Source organism: Ipomoea nil, unplaced genomic scaffold, assembly GCF_001879475.1.
Source record: "Ipomoea nil cultivar Tokyo-kokei standard unplaced genomic scaffold, Asagao_1.1 scaffold1720, whole genome shotgun sequence".
NCBI classification, from domain to species: domain Eukaryota; kingdom Viridiplantae; phylum Streptophyta; class Magnoliopsida; order Solanales; family Convolvulaceae; genus Ipomoea; species Ipomoea nil.
In genome coordinates this window covers 699,605-722,730 of record NW_017618148.1, presented here as the reverse complement: position 1 = coordinate 722,730, position 23,126 = coordinate 699,605, and the positions used below count along the sequence as shown (strand labels likewise).

Here is a 23,126-nt window from a genome sequence, read left to right as displayed (position 1 = left end):
TATATATATATATATATATATATATATATATATATATATATATATATCGAGCTCAAACCAAACTCGAGTCGACTTGTTTCATAACCGAGCCGAGCTTGAGCATCAATTTTCTAGCTCAATCGAGCTCGAGCTCGGCTCAGCTCGTTTACACTCCTCTCATATTTTCACAGTCTCGGCCGATAACTAAAGATAAAAATAGAAACAAATTAAAATCCAATATGTTATCTAATCCAATAATTTATACCAAATTTGAAACTTTTTATTTTCGTTTTAATATTTACCCTCATTGATTTATTTTTTTTTCTTTTGGGATCTACCCTGTATGCATATGTTACTCAAGTTTAAAAAGAAATAATAAAAAATTCATAGAATAAGTCTGTCATAATATTTACATCAATGGTCAGTTCCACACAATTAGGCTTTGAGGATTAAAAATTAGTAATGAGACAAATTAATTAAGAATCCGGTTGAACCAAACACTTGTAACACACCCAACAAAATTTTCCTAGAATTATGTACAAATTAATTAAGAATCCGGTTGAACCAAACACTTGTAACACACCCCAAAATTTTCCTAGAATTATGTTCATATTCGTGGCAGCAAACTTCTGTTCTCACCTTATAAATACACACTCCCGATCATTTCAATTTCCCATCAACAATCCATATCATCTGTATCTCAACCAGCTGTATAAAGGAAAATAAAATAAAATAAAATAAATACACAAAAAAAAAAAAAAGAGATGGGTTCCAATGCGATTCAAGCTGCATTGATTTTTTTCTATGTGACATATCTTGTAGCAACAATACAGGGCGTTGAAGTTAACGTTAAAACATCTGGTGCAAAAGGTGATGACGATGGCGATGATACTGCGGTACAAACATACATGCAATAGTATTGTCTCTTTCTCTCTCTCTCTCTGTACATAAATATATAGTTTGATTGTATTTTGTGGTTTATTTGAGTAGGCTTTTAAGAAAGCTTGGGATGAGGTATGCAAAGCGACAGAGCCGAGCACGCTCAAGGTTCCGGAAGGCAAGTATAGGTTGGGTCAGATTGGGTTTCTAGGTCCTTGTAAGAGTGCCGTAACATTTGATGCGGAAGGTGCTAAATTGATCGCGCCAACTGATCTTAGTCAGTTCAAAACAAAAGATGGATGGATTTTGTTCAGCATGATTAAAGACTTTACGCTCTCCGGCGGTACTTATAACGGCCAAGGTTCCGCCGCCTGGAAGATAAACAAGTGTAAGGAGAATATGAATAATCCCCTTTGTAAAAACCTCCCCATTGTAAGTACTCGATCTCATGTTGGATATGATTTTATTATTATTTTCTTTGCTTTTACTTATTATTTTGAAATAGAACATGAACTTGGGTACGTTGACGAACGCGGTGGTGAAAGGAATAAAGTCTGTGGACAGCAAGTTTTTCCACATGAATGTGATACAATGCAAGAACCTGACGTTGAATAAAATCAAAATCCGTGCGCCGGCGGACAGCGCAAACACCGACGGAATCCACATCGGGCGTTCCGAAGGGGTTACGGTGGACGATGCCGAAATTAAGACCGGCGATGACTGTATCTCCTTCGGGGATGGCGCCAAGAAGGTGACCATCGAAAATGTGAAGTGCGGCCCCGGCCACGGAATCGCTATCGGAAGTTTAGGAAGATACCCTAACGAACAACCGGTGGAGGACGTGTCCATCAAAAACTGCAAACTCATCAATACTATGTTCGGAGTTAGGATCAAGACGTGGCCGGCATCTCCAGAGGGCGTCGCCACCCGCATGCACTTCGAAGATGTGAGGATGGACAACGTGAGCACCCCAATTTTGATCGATCAACAATACTGCCCCTGGAATCAATGCAAGGCTGGCGTCCCGTCGAAAGTAAAGATCAGTGACGTTAGCTTCAAGGAAATAAAGGGGACGTCGGCGACGAAGGTGGCAGTGAAGTTACTATGCAGCCCTGGAGTACCGTGTGAAAAAGTAGAGATGTCCGGGGTGAACTTGGAATACCATGGAACCAATGGCAGCGCCATATCGGAATGTTGCAACGTGAAGCCAACACTCTCTGGCAAAAACGTCCCTCCAATTTGTGATGACGCTAAAGCTTCCGCGTAAGCACGTCTCCAAGAAGAAGTATTTGACTTTATTTAATTTGTAAATAAACAACTTAGATCTGTCAGTGTGGACTTATGTATAGATATGGATGCACCAGATCAGATAACCCACAACTGATAAGGTGAAATTTGTTATGCTACTATTTATCAATAGTACCATACATTTTTTTTCAATTTCAATTCTTTCCTACTTTATATTTCAATCATAATTAAGTGGCAAGCAATATCTAGATTATTATGGAAGTGTTCACCACGTCCATCTGTAAGGACGACTCAACGTTGGTTATGTTTAGAATCAATGAATCCTAATCTTGATGTGCACACTGCCATCAACAGGTTTGGTTCCCTCTTTTGCTTTCATGATGATGATGATCATATGACTCCAAAAGTTTATCAACTTCCTGCAACCTCTCATTTCAAGAGATTGAGAGTAGTACATTTAGGTTCTCTCAACTTCATTAATGTACCTTCATATGTTACGGATCTAATTCTTTTGAGATACCTAGCTCTGTGCCCATCCATGTCTCTTAACAGTTTACCAGTGTTAAAGGATTGGAATTTACAGTGGTTTTAGAAAATAGTGCAGACGACGACCCTAATCCTTTGGAATACCCAACATAAATAGTGCAGACGACGACCCTAATCCTTTGGAATACCCAACATTTGTGTTGGGTACTCCAACTGTGGTTCATCAATACATACAGACACTTCAATGGTTGCGCCCATTCCAATGTACAGAGCAAGTGTTTGAGGATTCCGAAGGTAGTTTTGGTCAGTTAAAATCATTGCTTATTTACGGATCAAATTTGAGGCGCTGCGAAGCCACTGGTGATAATGATTTCCCTGTCCTTGAGCGCCTAATTCTTAATGAATGTTATGAATTGGAAGCAATCCCTTCTAGTTTCAGAGATATACTCACTCTACAGTTGATTGAGTTGTGGCATTGTTATTCTGGGCTTGTCAACTCTGCCAAACAAATACCTTACTTTTGTATGCTATTTGAATTCTTATTTCATTCCCATCTTTAATCTTTAATTAATATATTCTTGTATCTAACTAAATTTCAGAGAATTGCTGAAGAGAAACTTGAAGATGAACTTAAAGATCAGAGTAAAGGAAGTGAAGGGGATTTTGAGGAATAATGATCTCAAAACTGTGGATTCATCACAGTCCTAAGTTTATGTTGGCTTCTACCTCTTGAATTCTTGTAGAGTTGGAAAGAAATTTGTAGAGAATAAGTGTAATGGTTGGGAAATTTCTACCCATGCATGCATGTTTAGGTTGGCTGGTTGAATTGCAATAAGTTGAAATGCATGTGATTTGACAGATGAGATTACAGGTTATATTGTAAGTTTAGGCTATTAGTGTGTACTGGGCAGGTTTACGTTCTTAAGCAGCTTCATTATTGACAATTAAAAATAATGTGTTCATTACAAACATTTTTTTTTTTTTTTTTGCTTTTGATTTTTTAATACACAAGATCAGAGGCGCAATTAAGTCAAAGTAAAAGAAAAATCCAAAAGACAAGCTAGCATGAATCCAATATTATATATAAGACAAATCAAAATCCTATGGTTTATTATTTTTCCTATAATTTATCTTTAGAAACAAACTTCTTTTTTTTTTTGATGATTTTTTCATGTAAAATCCTATTTTAGGCAATGCCATTTTTCGACGACAAAGAAGATGTGTCTTTGCTTTTTATTTTTTATTTTTTAGTTTTTTTTTGCTAATAGTCTAATTTTTATTGTCAAATTTAATTTGTACTCGTGATCTTGTGGTCAGCTTTGGGGGGCTAAGTTCGACAACGGAGCCTTGGGCCCTTTGGGGAACTATGGGGTTGAACTATTCCGGGTTGTTTTGACCTGCATCTTCGAGTCGATTTGCTCTAAACACGTCTCAAATATATCTAGGGTTGTGCATAACTCGATCGACCTGAAAAATCCATCCAGTCCGAATTTTGAAACCAAGCTCCCCGACCCAACCCGCATCCGAAGATCACTACCCGAACAACAACCCTAAACGATGCCGGATAAGGAATTTCGGGTGGGGTTGTATATTTTCATATCTGACCCACCCGAATATTCGAAATATATTAGGGTTAGATTTGGTATACTATGATACAATGTTGTTTTAATTTGTTATGGATATCCTAATAGTATTAAAAAGCATGGACTATATATACTATACTTTAAGGTACATTTGAAACTCCTGTGAGTTGCTATCTTCTTTAGAAATGTCTTAAATATAATTTCTCTCAACCTTATGTCTTAAATACAATCTCGTCAGGTCCGGTAATGCCCTTAAGAAATTACTCTAAGATCTATAAATTAAAATACTTTTGTGATAAAATGTGAAATTGTCCACTCCACACGCTCCCTTAAAATAGAGATGACGATAATGTTGGAGCAGGAAGGAATCTGGTCGCTCTCTGCGGAGCAGCCAAGTCCTAGAACTGAGAAATTTTATTCGGACATACTCCGAGGGTATGTTTTAAAATTGTCACTAAAATTTAAAGTAAATAATAAAGAAATATTAGCGGCGGTTTTAAAACCGCCGTGAAATAAGTTTCCCGTTAATTCCCGCAATTGTAGAAAACTGCCGCTAAATCCTTCCCGACACACTATTTTGTCATGGTTGAATAACCGACGAGAAACACAGTAGTGACGGTTTGTAACCGCCGCTAAATGCCATATTTGGTGTAAGTGTCAGTCACTTAAATATAACTGATTTTTGAGAAAACAATTGCTATTATGTTATGTTGTGAAGAGGGTTTTTCAAGAAATAATCAATAGTCTTTTAAAACATGCATGTTTTTATTCTTTCAACCGTACAAAGCATATTGCAAAATAATTTAATATAGATTTAATTATAAATGATTTATTCTAAACTTTATCGAATTTGTAATGTAATGATTATTTTAAGATATGTTAACGAGATATCAATGTATTTGATTTAGTACTTCAATCGTAGTTGGCCCCGCGGGCACTCTTCCGTCCTGGCTCCGTCCCTGCTTGTAAGTGATTTTACTTGCAAAGATGCACCAACTACTTGCATTTATAACACATTTTACTTGCATCAATGTAATACCCACTATCTTAGAAATAAAATACACCTATGTTATTAAAATAGGTCAACAAGTCAAAGGTTATTAAAATTGATATTGGATGAATTTACTAAGTTACCCCTCTTTATCCTTAAAGCTTAAGGAATCCCTTTTATCTTGGAAGACCATCTCATTTGAAAGAAGAAAAAGAGAATATTGCCTAGAGAGATAGAGGAAGGGAAAAACTTTGAAGCTTTGATCTCCATCTTCTTCAAGCTTAGATCTCAAAGCTATTAGAGTATTCTAGGTGAGTTTGACCTCCATATTTCACTCTTTGAGTTGGGTTTATCATTTGAGCCCTTGAGATTGATGTTTAAAAATATTAGGGATTTTTTACAAGGAGAATTTGGGCGAGCTAAATAGCTAAGATTTGGATGTTTTAGGTAAGTGGTTAACTCTTCTCTCCTTATTTTGCGAAACCCATGTATAACCTATTTTGAAATCTCTACTATTTTGAATACCCATTTTAGGGTTAGTATGAGTTTAAAATATTTTGGGCTATGATTTGTTTTTGGGTCTGAAAATACTGAGCTATATATTCTGAAGCCTGGATTGAAATTGTTAAGTTGTATTCGGGATTGAATTTGTTTTTGGGTCAGCCCGGACTGTGTTTTAGACTAGAATAAGACGTATTCTGGATGTAATTTGTCACCATGTGTATTGATGGTGGATTATATTGGCTAGAGTGTTGTTGTGTAGGTGGATGGTTATGGGTTCGATTCTACCTGTTAGCATATTCTATGTGTTTGTTTTATATATATTATGCTTAAAAAATGGATTATTTATTTAAAGTAGGACTTGAACCATTGACCTCATGTTTAATAACTTAAGTTCTTTCCAATAAGCTAGTTCAACTCTTTTGAAACTATTTTAGTGTAATAAACTATTATACGATTTTTAATGATCGAGTTATGTACTAAGAAAATTATCATTTTGGGAAGGGTTTATAACTTGCATATTTCTTAGTTTGATAAATTTATTATCAATAATTTGAAATATTATGTATCTTAAGAAAATATGTGACTTGAAAAACTTGGTACAATAGACTATGTACTTGTTATGTGGTTTTTTAAGGAAAATGATTTTTACTACATCGGGCTATTTGTTTATAAGAACTGTTTTGAATGTTCGGTCAAACTCATGAGGCAACCTACCTTTTGTTGTTTGTTTTGTTCGGTTTGGAACGTTCCCAATTGCTCATTCCTAATCGTCGAGCTTGACTCATTCCGAATCGTCGAGTCTTTTGAATTATTTGTTGGAACGTTCCATCCGGCTCATTCTGAATCGTCGAGCCTGACTCATTCCGAATCGTCGAGTTTTTTTGGACCATTATACCGATAATGGCATGTGCCACAGAATATAATGGTGGTAGTAGGTTGCCAATGAGTCATATGTTAAGGTATGGTTTATGCTTTTGAAAGTATTGTATTATGAAATATTGTTGAGGCCCATGTAGCTAAAGTTTCTTGTTTTGTGAACTTGTGTATAGTATGATGAAAGTATATTATGACTTCAATATAGTTTAAAGATCGAGTTTTGCATCGAGTTATTACTCTAATGCTTTTTGTATTATTTTGGGGTTACTTGATCCGGGGTTGAGAGGAGTATCACTTACTGGGCATTAGCTCATTATTTGTATTTTATTTTCTCATGTTTCAGAGTAGTAAGGATATGTGAATAGCATGAGCACAAGTGGTGGGGTCTCAAAGGTGACTTTTGAAAGTAGGAGACTTAGTCCTAGTGTTGGAGCTTATCACGAATTTTTGTTTCTTTTGGATATTCCCTTTACCCCTTGTATTTTTTGTAACCCGTTGTGCTTGTGGTGTATTTTGGACATACTACTCATGATTGTAAAAATTTATGTATGGATTTAATGAGCTTTTGGGAAGTACTAGTCGATTATATTTCGTCATTTTGGGTTGTGGAATTGTTATGTATTTAAGTGTTGTTATGAAGGTTTCGAGAGATTCGTGCGGTTAGGCTTCATATTGTTACAAGTTTACATGTAACGGTACGGCCGGGTCATGTCCTAGAAGTGGGGCGTGACAATCAAAGTTCGAACTATTAACAAAAATGTCACCGCGTCGTTTTTTTAAAATTACATCAGATTTGTTAATCTGGACACGTGGAAGGATGATATTCATTCGCATTTCTCTACTGGGCACCTATTCGCACAGGAGTGCAACCCTATATATATATATATATATATATATATATATATATATATATATATATATATATATATATATATATATATCGAGCTCAAACCAAACTCGAGTCGACTTGTTTCATAACCGAGCCGAGCTTGAGCATCAATTTTCTAGCTCAATCGAGCTCGAGCTCGGCTCAGCTCGTTTACACTCCTCTCATATTTTCACAGTCTCGGCCGATAACTAAAGATAAAAATAGAAACAAATTAAAATCCAATATGTTATCTAATCCAATAATTTATACCAAATTTGAAACTTTTTATTTTCGTTTTAATATTTACCCTCATTGATTTTTTTTTTTTTTTTTTTGGGATCTACCCTGTATGCATATGTTACTCAAGTTTAAAAAGAAATAATAAAAAATTCATAGAATAAGTCTGTCATAATATTTACGTCAATGGTCAGTTCCACACAATTAGGCTTTGAGGATTAAAAATTAGTAATGAGACAAATTAATTAATAATCCGGTTGAACCAAACACTTGTAACACACCCAACAAAATTTTCCTAGAATTATGTACAAATTAATTAAGAATCCGGTTGAACCAAACACTTGTAACACACCCCAAAATTTTCCTAGAATTATGTTCATATTCGTGGCAGCAAACTTCTCTTCTCACCTTATAAATACACACTCCCGATCATTTCAATTTCCCATCAACAATCCATCTGTATCTCAACCAGGTATAAAGGAAAATAAAATAAAATAAAATAAATACACAAAAAAAAAAAAAAAAGAGATGGGTTCCAATGCGATTCAAGCTGCATTGATTTTTTTCTATGTGACATATCTTGTAGCAACAATACAGGGCGTTGAAGTTAACGTTAAAACATCTGGTGCAAAAGGTGATGACGATGGCGATGATACTGCGGTACAAACATACATGCAATAGTATTGTCTCTTTCTCTCTCTCTCTCTCTGTACATAAATATATAGTTTGATTGTATTTTGTGGTTTATTTGAGTAGGCTTTTAAGAAAGCTTGGGATGAGGTATGCAAAGCAACAGAGCCGAGCACGCTCAAGGTTCCGGAAGGCAAGTATAGGTTGGGTCAGATTGGGTTTCTAGGTCCTTGTAAGAGTGCCGTAACATTTTATGCGGAAGGTGCCAAATTGATCGCGCCAACCTGATCTCAGTCAGTTCAAAACTAAAGATGGATGGATTTTGTTCAGCATGATTAAAGACTTTACGCTCTCCGGCGGTACTTATAACGGCCAAGGTTCCGCCGCCTGGAAGATAAACAAGTGTAAGGAGAATATGAATAATCCCCTTTGTAAAAACCTCCCCATTGTAAGTACTCGATCTCATCTTGGATATGATTTTATTATTATTTTCTTTGCTTTTACTTATTATTTTGAAATAGAACATGAACTTGGGTACGTTGACGAACGCGGTGGTGAAAGGAATAAAGTCTGTGGACAGCAAGTTTTTCCACATGAATGTGATACAATGCAAGAACCTGACGTTGAATAAAATCAAAATCCGTGCGCCGGCGGACAGCGCAAACACCGACGGAATCCACATCGGGCGTTCCGAAGGGGTTACGGTGGACGATGCCGAAATTAAGACCGGCGATGACTGTATCTCCTTCGGGGATGGCGCCAAGAAGGTGACCATCGAAAATGTGAAGTGCGGCCCCGGCCACGGAATCGCTATCGGAAGTTTAGGAAGATACCCTAACGAACAACCGGTGGAGGACGTGTCCATCAAAAACTGCAAACTCATCAATACTATGTTCGGAGTTAGGATCAAGACGTGGCCGGCATCTCCAGAGGGCGTCGCCACCCGCATGCACTTCGAAGATGTGAGGATGGACAACGTGAGCACCCCAATTTTGATCGATCAACAATACTGCCCCTGGAATCAATGCAAGGCTGGCGTCCCGTCGAAAGTAAAGATCAGTGACGTTAGCTTCAAGGAAATAAAGGGGACGTCGGCGACGAAGGTGGCAGTGAAGTTACTATGCAGCCCTGGAGTACCGTGTGAAAAAGTAGAGATGTCCGGGGTGAACTTGGAATACCATGGAACCAATGGCAGCGCCATATCGGAATGTTGCAACGTGAAGCCAACACTCTCTGGCAAAAACGTCCCTCCAATTTGTGATGACGCTAAAGCTTCTGCGTAAGCACGTCTCCAAGAAGAAGTATTAGACTTTATTTAATTTGTAAATAAACAACTTAGATCTGTCAGTGTGGACTTATGTATAGATATGGATGCACCAGATCAGATAACCCACAACTGATAAGGTGAAATTTGTTATGCTACTATTTATCAATAGTACCATACATTTTTTTTCAATTTCAATTCTTTCCTACTTTATATTTCAATCATAATTAAGTGGCAAGCAATATCTAGATTATTATGGAAGTGTTCACCACGTCCATCTGTAAGGACGACTCAACGTTGGTTATGTTTAGAATCAATGAATCCTAATCTTGATGTGCACACTGCCATCAACAGGTTTGGTTCCCTCTTTTGCTTTCATGATGATGATGATCATATGACTCCAAAAGTTTATCAACTTCCTGCAACCTCTCATTTCAAGAGATTGAGAGTAGTACATTTAGGTTCTCTCAACTTCATTAATGTACCTTCATATGTTACGGATCTAATTCTTTTGAGATACCTAGCTCTGTGCCCATCCATGTCTCTTAACAGTTTACCAGTGTTAAAGGATTGGAATTTACAGTGGTTTTAGAAAATAGTGCAGACGACGACCCTAATCCTTTGGAATACCCAACATAAATAGTGCAGACGACGACCCTAATCCTTTGGAATACCCAACATTTGTGTTGGGTACTCCAACTGTGGTTCATCAATACATACAGACACTTCAATGGTTGCGCCCATTCCAATGTACAGAGCAAGTGTTTGAGGATTCCGAAGGTAGTTTTGGTCAGTTAAAATCATTGCTTATTTACGGATCAAATTTGAGGCGCTGCGAAGCCACTGGTGATAATGATTTCCCTGTCCTTGAGCGCCTAATTCTTAATGAATGTTATGAATTGGAAGCAATCCCTTCTAGTTTCAGAGATATACTCACTCTACAGTTGATTGAGTTGTGGCATTGTTATTCTGGGCTTGTCAACTCTGCCAAACAAATACCTTACTTTTGTATGCTATTTGAATTCTTATTTCATTCCCATCTTTAATCTTTAATTAATATATTCTTGTATCTAACTAAATTTCAGAGAATTGCTGAAGAGAAACTTGAAGATGAACTTAAAGATCAGAGTAAAGGAAGTGAAGGGGATTTTGAGGAATAATGATCTCAAAACTGTGGATTCATCACAGTCCTAAGTTTATGTTGGCTTCTACCTCTTGAATTCTTGTAGAGTTGGAAAGAAATTTGTAGAGAATAAGTGTAATGGTTGGGAAATTTCTACCCATGCATGCATGTTTAGGTTGGCTGGTTGAATTGCAATAAGTTGAAATGCATGTGATTTGACAGATGAGATTACAGGTTATATTGTAAGTTTAGGCTATTAGTGTGTACTGGGCAGGTTTACGTTCTTAAGCAGCTTCATTATTGACAATTAAAAATAATGTGTTCATTACAAACATTTTTTTTTTTTTTTGCTTTTGATTTTTTAATACACAAGATCAGAGGCGCAATTAAGTCAAAGTAAAAGAAAAATCCAAAAGACAAGCTAGCATGAATCCAATATTATATATAAGACAAATCAAAATCCTATGGTTTATTATTTTTCCTATAATTTATCTTTAGAAACAAACTTCTTTTTTTTTTTGATGATTTTTTCATGTAAAATCCTATTTTAGGCAATGCCATTTTTCGACGACAAAGAAGATGTGTCTTTGCTTTTTATTTTTTATTTTTTAGTTTTTTTTTGCTAATAGTCTAATTTTTATTGTCAAATTTAATTTGTACTCGTGATCTTGTGGTCAGCTTTGGGGGGCTAAGTTCGACAACGGAGCCTTGGGCCCTTTGGGGAACTATGGGGTTGAACTATTCCGGGTTGTTTTGACCTGCATCTTCGAGTCGATTTGCTCTAAACACGTCTCAAATATATCTAGGGTTGTGCATAACTCGATCGACCTGAAAAATCCATCCAGTCCGAATTTTGAAACCAAGCTCCCCGACCCAACCCGCATCCGAAGATCACTACCCGAACAACAACCCTAAACGATGCCGGATAAGGAATTTCGGGTGGGGTTGTATATTTTCATATCTGACCCACCCGAATATTCGAAATATATTAGGGTTAGATTTGGTATACTATGATACAATGTTGTTTTAATTTGTTATGGATATCCTAATAGTATTAAAAAGCATGGACTATATATACTATACTTTAAGGTACATTTGAAACTCCTGTGAGTTGCTATCTTCTTTAGAAATGTCTTAAATATAATTTCTCTCAACCTTATGTCTTAAATACAATCTCGTCAGGTCCGGTAATGCCCTTAAGAAATTACTCTAAGATCTATAAATTAAAATACTTTTGTGATAAAATGTGAAATTGTCCACTCCACACGCTCCCTTAAAATAGAGATGACGATAATGTTGGAGCAGGAAGGAATCTGGTCGCTCTCTGCGGAGCAGCCAAGTCCTAGAACTGAGAAATTTTATTCGGACATACTCCGAGGGTATGTTTTAAAATTGTCACTAAAATTTAAAGTAAATAATAAAGAAATATTAGCGGCGGTTTTAAAACCGCCGTGAAATAAGTTTCCCGTTAATTCCCGCAATTGTAGAAAACTGCCGCTAAATCCTTCCCGACACACTATTTTGTCATGGTTGAATAACCGACGAGAAACACAGTAGTGACGGTTTGTAACCGCCGCTAAATGCCATATTTGGTGTAAGTGTCAGTCACTTAAATATAACTGATTTTTGAGAAAACAATTGCTATTATGTTATGTTGTGAAGAGGGTTTTTCAAGAAATAATCAATAGTCTTTTAAAACATGCATGTTTTTATTCTTTCAACCGTACAAAGCATATTGCAAAATAATTTAATATAGATTTAATTATAAATGATTTATTCTAAACTTTATCGAATTTGTAATGTAATGATTATTTTAAGATATGTTAACGAGATATCAATGTATTTGATTTAGTACTTCAATCGTAGTTGGCCCCGCGGGCACTCTTCCGTCCTGGCTCCGTCCCTGCTTGTAAGTGATTTTACTTGCAAAGATGCACCAACTACTTGCATTTATAACACATTTTACTTGCATCAATGTAATACCCACTATCTTAGAAATAAAATACACCTATGTTATTAAAATAGGTCAACAAGTCAAAGGTTATTAAAATTGATATTGGATGAATTTACTAAGTTACCCCTCTTTATCCTTAAAGCTTAAGGAATCCCTTTTATCTTGGAAGACCATCTCATTTGAAAGAAGAAAAAGAGAATATTGCCTAGAGAGATAGAGGAAGGGAAAAACTTTGAAGCTTTGATCTCCATCTTCTTCAAGCTTAGATCTCAAAGCTATTAGAGTATTCTAGGTGAGTTTGACCTCCATATTTCACTCTTTGAGTTGGGTTTATCATTTGAGCCCTTGAGATTGATGTTTAAAAATATTAGGGATTTTTTACAAGGAGAATTTGGGCGAGCTAAATAGCTAAGATTTGGATGTTTTAGGTAAGTGGTTAACTCTTCTCTCCTTATTTTGCGAAACCCATGTATAACCTATTTTGAAATCTCTACTATTTTGAATACCCATTTTAGGGTTAGTATGAGTTTAAAATATTTTGGGCTATGATTTGTTTTTGGGTCTGAAAATACTGAGCTATATATTCTGAAGCCTGGATTGAAATTGTTAAGTTGTATTCGGGATTGAATTTGTTTTTGGGTCAGCCCGGACTGTGTTTTAGACTAGAATAAGACGTATTCTGGATGTAATTTGTCACCATGTGTATTGATGGTGGATTATATTGGCTAGAGTGTTGTTGTGCAGGTGGATGGTTATGGGTTCGATTCTACCTGTTAGCATATTCTATGTGTTTGTTTTATATATATTATGCTTAAAAAATGGATTATTTATTTAAAGTAGGACTTGAACCATTGACCTCATGTTTAATAACTTAAGTTCTTTCCAATAAGCTAGTTCAACTCTTTTGAAACTATTTTAGTGTAATAAACTATTATACGATTTTTAATGATCGAGTTATGTACTAAGAAAATTATCATTTTGGGAAGGGTTTATAACTTGCATATTTCTTAGTTTGATAAATTTATTATCAATAATTGGAAATATTATGTATCTTAAGAAAATATGTGACTTGAAAAACTTGGTACAATAGACTATGTACTTGTTATGTGGTTTTTTAAGGAAAATGATTTTTACTACATCGGGCTATTTGTTTATAAGAACTGTTTTGAATGTTCGGTCAAACTCATGAGGCAACCTACCTTTTGTTGTTTGTTTTGTTCGGTTTGGAACGTTTCCAATTGCTCATTCCTAATCGTCGAGCTTGACTCATTCCGAATCGTCGAGTCTTTTGAATTATTTGTTGGAACGTTCCATCCGGCTCATTCTGAATCGTCGAGCCTGACTCATTCCGAATCGTCGAGTTTTTTTGGACCATTATACCGATAATGGCATGTGCCACAGAATATAATGGTGGTAGTAGGTTGCCAATGAGTCATATGTTAAGGTATGGTTTATGCTTTTGAAAGTATTGTATTATGAAATATTGTTGAGGCCCATGTAGCTAAAGTTTCTTGTTTTGTGAACTTGTGTATAGTATGATGAAAGTATATTATGACTTCAATATAGTTTAAAGATCGAGTTTTGCATCGAGTTATTACTCTAATGCTTTTTGTATTATTTTGGGGTTACTTGATCCGGGGTTGAGAGGAGTATCACTTACTGGGCATTAGCTCATTATTTGTATTTTATTTTCTCATGTTTTAGAGTAGTAAGGATATGTGAATAGCATGAGCACAAGTGGTGGGGTCTCAAAGGTGACTTTTGAAAGTAGGAGACTTAGTCCTAGTGTTGGAGCTTATCACGAATTTTTGTTTCTTTTGGATATTCCCTTTACCCCTTGTATTTTTTGTAACTCGTTGTGCTTGTGGTGTATTTTGGACATACTACTCATGATTGTAAAAATTTATGTATGGATTTAATGAGCTTTTGGGAAGTACTAGTCGATTATATTTCGTCATTTTGGGTTGTGGAATTGTTATGTATTTAAGTGTTGTTATGAAGGTTTCGAGAGATTCGTGCGGTTAGGCTTCATATTGTTACAAGTTTACATGTAACGGTACGGCCGGGTCATGTCCTAGAAGTGGGCCGTGACAATCAAAGTTCGAACTATTAACAAAAATGTCACCGCGTCGTTTTTTTAAAATTACATCAGATTTGTTAATCTGGACACGTGGAAGGATGATATTCATTCGCATTTCTCTACTGGGCACCTATTCGCACATGAGTGCAACCCTATATATACATACATACATATATATATATATATATATATATATATATATATATATATATATATATATATATATATATATATATATATATATATATATATATATATATATATATATATATATATATATATATATATATATATATATATCGAGCTCAAACCAAACTCGAGTCGACTTGTTTCATAACCGAGCCGAGCTTGAGCATCAATTTTCTAGCTCGATCGAGCTCGAGCTCGGCTCAGCTCGTTTACACTCCTCTCATATTTTCACAGTCTCGGCCGATAACTAAAGATAAAAATAGAAACAAATTAAAATCCAATATGTTATCTAATCCAGTAATTTATACCAAATTTGAAACTTTTTATTTTCGTTTTAATATTTACCCTCATTGATTTTTTTTTTTTTTTTTTGGGATCTACCCTGTATGCATATGTTACTCAAGTTTAAAAAGAAATAATAAAAAATTCATAGTATAAGTCTGTCATAATATTTACGTCAATGGTCAATTCCACACAATTAGGCTTTGAGGATTAAAAATTAGTAATGAGACAAATTAATTAATAATCCGGTTGAACCAAACACTTGTAACACACCCAACAAAAATTTCCTAAAATTATGTACAAATTAATTAAGAATCCGGTTGAACCAAACACTTGTAACACACCCCAAAATTTTCCTAGAATTATGTTCATATTCGTGGCAGCAAACTTCTCTTCTCACCTTATAAATACACACTCCCGATCATTTCAATTTCCCATCAACAATCCATATCATCTGTATCTCAACCAGCTGTATAAAGGAAAATAAAATAAAATAAATACACAAAAAAAAAAAAAAGAGATGGGTTCCAATGCGATTCAAGCTGCATTGATTTTTTTCTATGTGACATATCTTGTAGCAACAATACAGGGCGTTGAAGTTAACGTTAAAACATCTGGTGCAAAAGGTGATGACGATGGCGATGATACTGCGGTACAAACATACATTCAATAGTATTGTCTCTTTCTCTCTCTCTCTCTGTACATAAATATATAGTTTGATTGTATTTTGTGGTTTATTTGAGTAGGCTTTTAAGAAAGCTTGGGATGAGGTATGCAAAGCGACAGAGCCGAGCACGCTCAAGGTTCCGGAAGGCAAGTATAGGTTGGGTCAGATTGGGTTTCTAGGTCCTTGTAAGAGTGCCGTAACATTTGATGCGGAAGGTGCCAAATTGATCGCGCCAACTGATCTCAATCAGTTCAAAACAAAAGATGGATGGATTTTGTTCAGCATGATTAAAGACTTTACGCTCTCCGGCGGTACTTATAACGGCCAAGGTTCCGCCGCCTGGAAGATAAACAAGTGTAAGGAGAATATGAATAATCCCCTTTGTAAAAACCTCCCCATTGTAAGTACTCGATCTCATCTTGGATATGATTTTATTATTATTTTCTTTGCTTTTACTTATTATTTTGAAATAGAACATGAACTTGGGTACGTTGACGAACGCGGTGGTGAAAGGAATAAAGTCTGTGGACAGCAAGTTTTTCCACATGAATGTGATACAATGCAAGAACCTGACGTTGAATAAAATCAAAATCCGTGCGCCGGCGGACAGCGCAAACACCGACGGAATCCACATCGGGCGTTCCGAAGGGGTTACGGTGGACGATGCCGAAATTAAGACCGGCGATGACTGTATCTCCTTCGGGGATGGCGCCAAGAAGGTGACCATCGAAAATGTGAAGTGCGGCCCCGGCCACGGAATCGCTATCGGAAGTTTAGGAAGATACCCTAACGAACAACCGGTGGAGGACGTGTCCATCAAAAACTGCAAACTCATCAATACTATGTTCGGAGTTAGGATCAAGACGTGGCCGGCATCTCCAGATGGCGTCGCCACCCGCATGCACTTCGAAGATGTGAGGATGGACAACGTGAGCACCCCAATTTTGATCGATCAACAATACTGCCCCTGGAATCAATGCAAGGCTGGCGTCCCGTCGAAAGTAAAGATCAGTGACGTTAGCTTCAAGGAAATAAAGGGGACGTCGGCGACGAAGGTGGCAGTGAAGTTACTATGCAGCCCTGGAGTACCGTGTGAAAAAGTAGAGATGTCCGGGGTGAACTTGGAATACCATGGAACCAATGGCAGCGCCATATCGGAATGTTGCAACGTGAAGCCAACACTCTCTGGCAAAAACGTCCCTCCAATTTGTGATGACGCTAAAGCTTCTGCGTAAGCACGTCTCCAAGAAGAAGTATTAGACTTTATTTAATTTGTAAATAAACAACTTAGATCTGTCAGTGTGGACTTATGTATAGATATGGATGCACCAGATCAGATAACCCACAACTGATAAGGTGAAATTTGTTATGCTACTATTTATCAATAGTACCATACATTTTTTTTCAATTTCAATTCTTTCCTACTTTATATTTCAATCATTATTAAGTGGCAAGCAATATCTAGATTATTATGGAAGTGTTCACCACGTCCATCTGTAAGGACGACTCAACGTTGGTTATGTTTAGAATCAATGAATCCTAATCTTGATGTGCACACTGCCATCAACAGGTTTGGTTCCCTCTTTTGCTTTCATGATGATGATGATCATATGACTCCAAAAGTTTATCAACTTCCTGCAACCTCTCATTTCAAGAGATTGAGAGTAGTACATTTAGGTTCTCTCAACTTCATTAATGTACCTTCATATGTTACGGATCTAATTCTTTTGAGATACCTAGCTCTGTGCCCATCCATGTCTCTTAACAGTTTACCAGTGTTAAAGGATTGAAATTTACCGTGGTTTTAGAAAATAGTGCAGACGACGACCCTAATCCTTTGGAATACCCAACATAAATAGTGCAGACGACGACCCTAATCCTTTGGAATACCCAACATTTGTGTTGGGTACTCCAACTGTGGTTCATCAATACATACAGACACTTCAATGGTTGCGCCCATTCCAATGTACAGAGCAAGTGTTTGAGGATTCCGAAGGTAGTTTTGGTCAGTTAAAATCATTGCTTATTTACGGATCAAATTTGAGGCGCTGCGAAGCCACTGGTGATAATGATTTCCCTGTCCTTGAGCGCCTAATTCTTAATGAATGTTATGAATTGGAAGCAATCCCTTCTAGTTTCAGAGATATACTCACTCTACAGTTGATTGAGTTGTGGCATTGTTATTCTGGGCTTGTCAACTCTGCCAAACAAATACCTTACTTTTGTATGCTATTTTAATTCTTATTTCATTCCCATCTTTAATCTTTAATTAATATATTCTTGTATCTAACTAAATTTCAGAGAATTGCTGAAGAGAAACTTGAAGATGAACTTAAAGATCAGAGTAACTAGAAGGAAGTGAAGGGGATTTTGAGGAATAATGATCTCAAAACTGTGGATTCATCACAGTCCTAAGTTTATGTTGGCTTCTACCTCTTGAATTCTTGTAGAGTTGGAAAGAAATTTGTAGAGAATAAGTGTAATGGTTGGGATATTTCTACCCATGCATGCATGTTTAGGTTGGCTGGTTGAATTGCAATAAGTTGAAATGCATGTGATTTGACAGATGAGATTACAGGTTATATTGTAAGTTTAGGCTATTAGTGTGTACTGGGCAGGTTTACGTTCTTAAGCAGCTTCATTATTGACAATTAAAAATAATGTGTTCATTACAAACATTTTTTTTTTTTTTTTGCTTTTGATTTTTTAATACACAAGATCAGAGGCGCAATTAAGTCAAAGTAAAAGAAAAATCCAAAAGACAAGCTAGCATGAATCCAATATTATATATAAGACAAATCAAAATCCTATGGTTTATTATTTTTCCTATAATTTATCTTTAGAAACAAACTTCTTTTTTTTTTTTTTTTGATGATTTTTTCATGTAAAATCCTATTTTAGGCAATGCCATTTTTCGACGACAAAGAAGATGTGTCTTTGCTTTTTATTTTTTATTTTTTAGTTTTTTTTTTTGCTAATAGTCTAATTTTTATTGTCAAATTTAATTTGTACTCGTGATCTTGTGGTCAGCTTTGGGGGGCTAAGTTCGACAACGGAGCCTTGGGCCCTTTGGGGAACTACGGGGTTGAACTATTCCGGGTTGTTTTGACCTGCATCTTCGAGTCGATTTGCTCTAAACACGTCTCAAATATATCTAGAGTTGTGCATAACTCGATCGACCTGAAAAATCCGTCCAGTCCGAATTTTGAAACCAAGCTCCCCGACCCAACCCGCATCCGAAGATCACTACCCGAACAACAACCCTAAACGATGCCGGATAAGGAATTTCGGGTGGGGTTGTATATTTTCATATCTGACCCACCCGAATATTCGAAATATATTAGGGTTAGATTTGGTATACTATGATACAATGTTGTTTTAATTTGTTATGGATATCCTAATAGTATTAAAAAGCATGGACTATATATACTATACTTTAAGGTACATTTGAAACTCCTGTGAGTTGCTATCTTCTTTAGAAATGTCTTAAATACAATTTCTCTCAACCTTATGTCTTAAATACAATCTCGTCAGGTCCTGTAATGGCCTTAAGAAATTACTCTAAGATCTATAAATTAAAATACTTTTGTGATAAAATGTGGAATTGTCCACTCCACACGCTCCCTTAAAATAGAGATGACGATAATGTTGGAGCAGGAAGGAATCTGGTCGCTCTCTGCAGAGCAGCCAAGTCCTAGAACTGAGAAATTTTATTCGGACATACTCCGAGGGTATGTTTTAAAATTGTCGCTAAAATTTAAAGTAAATAATAAAGAAATATTAGCGGCGGTTTTAAAACCGCCGTGAAATAAGTTTCCCGTTAATTCCCGCAGTTGTAGAAAACTGCCGCTAAATCCTTCCCGACACACTATTTAGTCATGGTTGAATAACCGACGAGAAACACAGTAGTGACGGTTTGTAACCGCCGCTAAATGCCATATTTGGTGTAAGTGTCAGTCACTTAAATATAACTGATTTTTGAGAAAACAATTGCTATTATGTTATGTTGTGAAGAGGATTTTTCAAGAAATAATCAATAGTCTTTTAAAACATGCATGTTTTTATTCTTTCAACCGTACAAAGCATATTGCAAAATAATTTAATATAGATTTAATTATAAATGATTTATTCTAAACTTTATCGAATTTGTAATGTAATGATTATTTTAAGATATGTTAACGAGATATCAATGTATTTGATTTAGTACTTCAATCGTAGTTGGCCCCGCGGGCACTCTTCCGTCCTGGCTCCGTCCCTGCTTGTAAGTGATTTTACTTGCAAAGATGCACCAACTACTTGCATTTATAACACATTTTACTTGCATCAATGTAATACCCACTATCTTAGAAATAAAATATACCTATGTTATTAAAATAGGTCAACAAGTCAAAGGTTATTAAAATTGATATTGGATGAATTTACTAAGTTACCCCTCTTTATCCTTAAAGCTTAAGGAATCCCTTTTATCTTGGAAGACCATCTCATTTGAAAGAAGAAAAAGAGAATATTGCCTAGAGAGATAGAGGAAGGGAAAAACCTTGAAGCTTTGATCTCCATCTTCTTCAAGCTTAGATCTCAAAGCTATTAGAGTATTCTAGGTGAGTTTGACCTCCATATTTCACTCTTTGAGTTGGGTTTATCATTTGAGCCCTTGAGATTGATGTTTAAAAATATTAGGGATTTTTTACAAGGAGAATTTGGGCGAGCTAAATAGCTAAGATTTGGATGTTTTAGGTAAGTGGTTAACTCTTCTCTCCTTATTTTGCGAAACCCATGTATAACCTATTTTGAAATCTCTACTATTTTGAATACCCATTTTAGGGTTAGTATGAGTTTAAAATATTTTGGGCTATGATTTGTTTTTGGGTCTGAAAATACTGAGCTATATATTCTGAAGCCTGGATTGAAATTGTTAAGTTGTATTCGGGATTGAATTTGTTTTTGGGTCAGCCCGGACTGTGTTTTAGACTAGAATAAGACGTATTCTGGATGTAATTTGTCACCATGTGTATTGATGGTGGATTATATTGGCTAGAGTGTTGTTGTGCAGGCGGATGGTTATGGGTTCGATTCTACCTGTTAGCATATTCTATGTGTTTGTTTTATATATATTATGCTTAAAAAATGGATTATTTATTTAAAGTAGGACTTGAACCATTGACCTCATGTTTAATAACTTAAGTTCTTTCCAATAAGCTAGTTCAACTCTTTTGAAACTATTTTAGTGTAATAAACTATTATACGATTTTTAATGATCGAGTTATGTACTAAGAAAATTATCATTTTGGGAAGGGTTTATACCTTGCATATTTCTTAGTTTGATAAATTTATTATCAATAATTGGAAATATTATGTATCTTAAGAAAATATGTGACTTGAAAAACTTGGTACAATAGACTATGTACTTGTTATGTGGTTTTTTAAGGAAAATGATTTTTACTACATCGGGCTATTTGTTTATAAGAACTGTTTTGAATGTTCGGTCAAACTCATGAGGCAACCTACCTTTTGTTGTTTGTTTTGTTCGGTTTGGAACGTTCCCAATTGCTCATTCCTAATCGTCGAGCTTGACTCATTCCGAATCGTCGAGTCTTTTGAATTATTTGTTGGAACGTTCCATCCGGCTCATTCTGAATCGTCGAGCCTGACTCATTCCGAATCGTCGAGTTTTTTTGGACCATTATACCGATAATGGCATGTGCCACAGAATATAATGGTGGTAGTAGGTTGCCAATGAGTCATATGTTAAGGTATGGTTTATGCTTTTGAAAGTATTGTATTATGAAATATTGTTGAGGCCCATGTAGCTAAAGTTTCTTGTTTTGTGAACTTGTGTATAGTATGATGAAAGTATATTATGACTTCAATATAGTTTAAAGATCGAGTTTTGCATCGAGTTATTACTCTAAAGCTTTTTGTATTATTTTGGGGTTACTTGATCCGGGGTTGAGAGGAGTATCACTTACTGGGCATTAGCTCATTATTTGTATTTTATTTTCTCATGTTTCAGAGTAGTAAGGATATGTGAATAGCATGAGCACAAGTGGTGGGGTCTCAAAGGTGACTTTTGAAAGTAGGAGACTTAGTCCTAGTGTTGGAGCTTATCACGAATTTTTGTTTCTTTTGGATATTCCCTTTACCCCTTGTATTTTTTGTAACCCGTTGTGCTTGTGGTGTATTTTGGACATACTACTCATGATTGTAAAAATTTATGTATGGATTTAATGAGCTTTTGGGAAGTACTAGTCGATTATATTTCGTCATTTTGGGTTGTGGAATTGTTATGTATTTAAGTGTTGTTATGAAGGTTTCGAGAGATTCGTGCGGTTAGGCTTCATATTGTTACAAGTTTACATGTAACGGTACGGCCGGGTCATGTCCTAGAAGTGGGGCGTGACAATCAAAGTTCGAACTATTAACAAAAATGTCACCGCGTCGTTTTTTTAAAATTACATCAGATTTGTTAATCTGGACACGTGGAAGGATGATATTCATTCGCATTTCTCTACTGGGCACCTATTCGCACATGGAGTGCAACCCTATATATATATACATATATATATATATATATATAATATATATATATATATATATATATATATATATATATATATATATATATATATATATATATATATATATATATATATATATATATATATATCGAGCTCAAACCAAACTCGAGTCGACTTGTTTCATAACCGAGCCGAGCTTGAGCATCAATTTTCTAGCTCGATCGAGCTCGAGCTCGGCTCAGCTCGTTTACACTCCTCTCATATTTTCACAGTCTCGGCCGATAACTAAAGATAAAAATAGAAACAAATTAAAATCCAATATGTTATCTAATCCAGTAATTTATACCAAATTTGAAACTTTTTATTTTCGTTTTAATATTTACCCTCATTGATTTTTTTTTTTTTTTTTTTGGGATCTACCCTGTATGCATATGTTACTCAAGTTTAAAAAGAAATAATAAAAAATTCATAGAATAAGTCTGTCATAATATTTACGTCAATGGTCAGTTCCACACAATTAGGCTTTGAGGATTAAAAATTAGTAATGAGACAAATTAATTAATAATCCGGTTGAACCAAACACTTGTAACACACCCAACAAAATTTTCCTAGAATTATGTACAAATTAATTAAGAATCCGGTTGAACCAAACACTTGTAACACACCCCAAAATTTTCCTAGAATTATGTTCATATTCGTGGCAGCAAACTTCTGTTCTCACCTTATAAATACACACTCCCGATCATTTCAATTTCCCATCAACAATCCATC

The 23,126-nt window shown here is 35.7% G+C and overlaps 2 protein-coding genes and 1 pseudogene across 2 annotated transcripts; all 3 read left to right on the top strand.

Annotated features, from left to right (window-relative positions):
• Positions 1-656: 656 nt before the first annotated feature.
• LOC109191817 lies at positions 657-9,766 on the top strand (annotated as a pseudogene).
• On the top strand, positions 679-2,327 carry LOC109191815 (exopolygalacturonase-like). Its single transcript, XM_019342496.1, has 3 exons — positions 679-875; positions 970-1,290; positions 1,364-2,327. The coding sequence occupies exons 1-3, from the start codon at positions 744-746 to the stop codon at positions 2,123-2,125; spliced, it is 1,215 nt and encodes a 404-aa protein (XP_019198041.1). The 5' UTR covers positions 679-743; the 3' UTR covers positions 2,126-2,327.
• A 5,857-nt stretch (positions 9,767-15,623) lies between the features above and the next one.
• LOC109191816 (exopolygalacturonase-like) lies at positions 15,624-17,277 on the top strand. Its single transcript, XM_019342497.1, has 3 exons — positions 15,624-15,825; positions 15,920-16,240; positions 16,314-17,277. Exons 1-3 carry the CDS (start codon positions 15,694-15,696, stop codon positions 17,073-17,075), a joined length of 1,215 nt encoding a protein of 404 aa, XP_019198042.1. The 5' UTR covers positions 15,624-15,693; the 3' UTR covers positions 17,076-17,277.
• Positions 17,278-23,126: the final 5,849 nt, after the last annotated feature.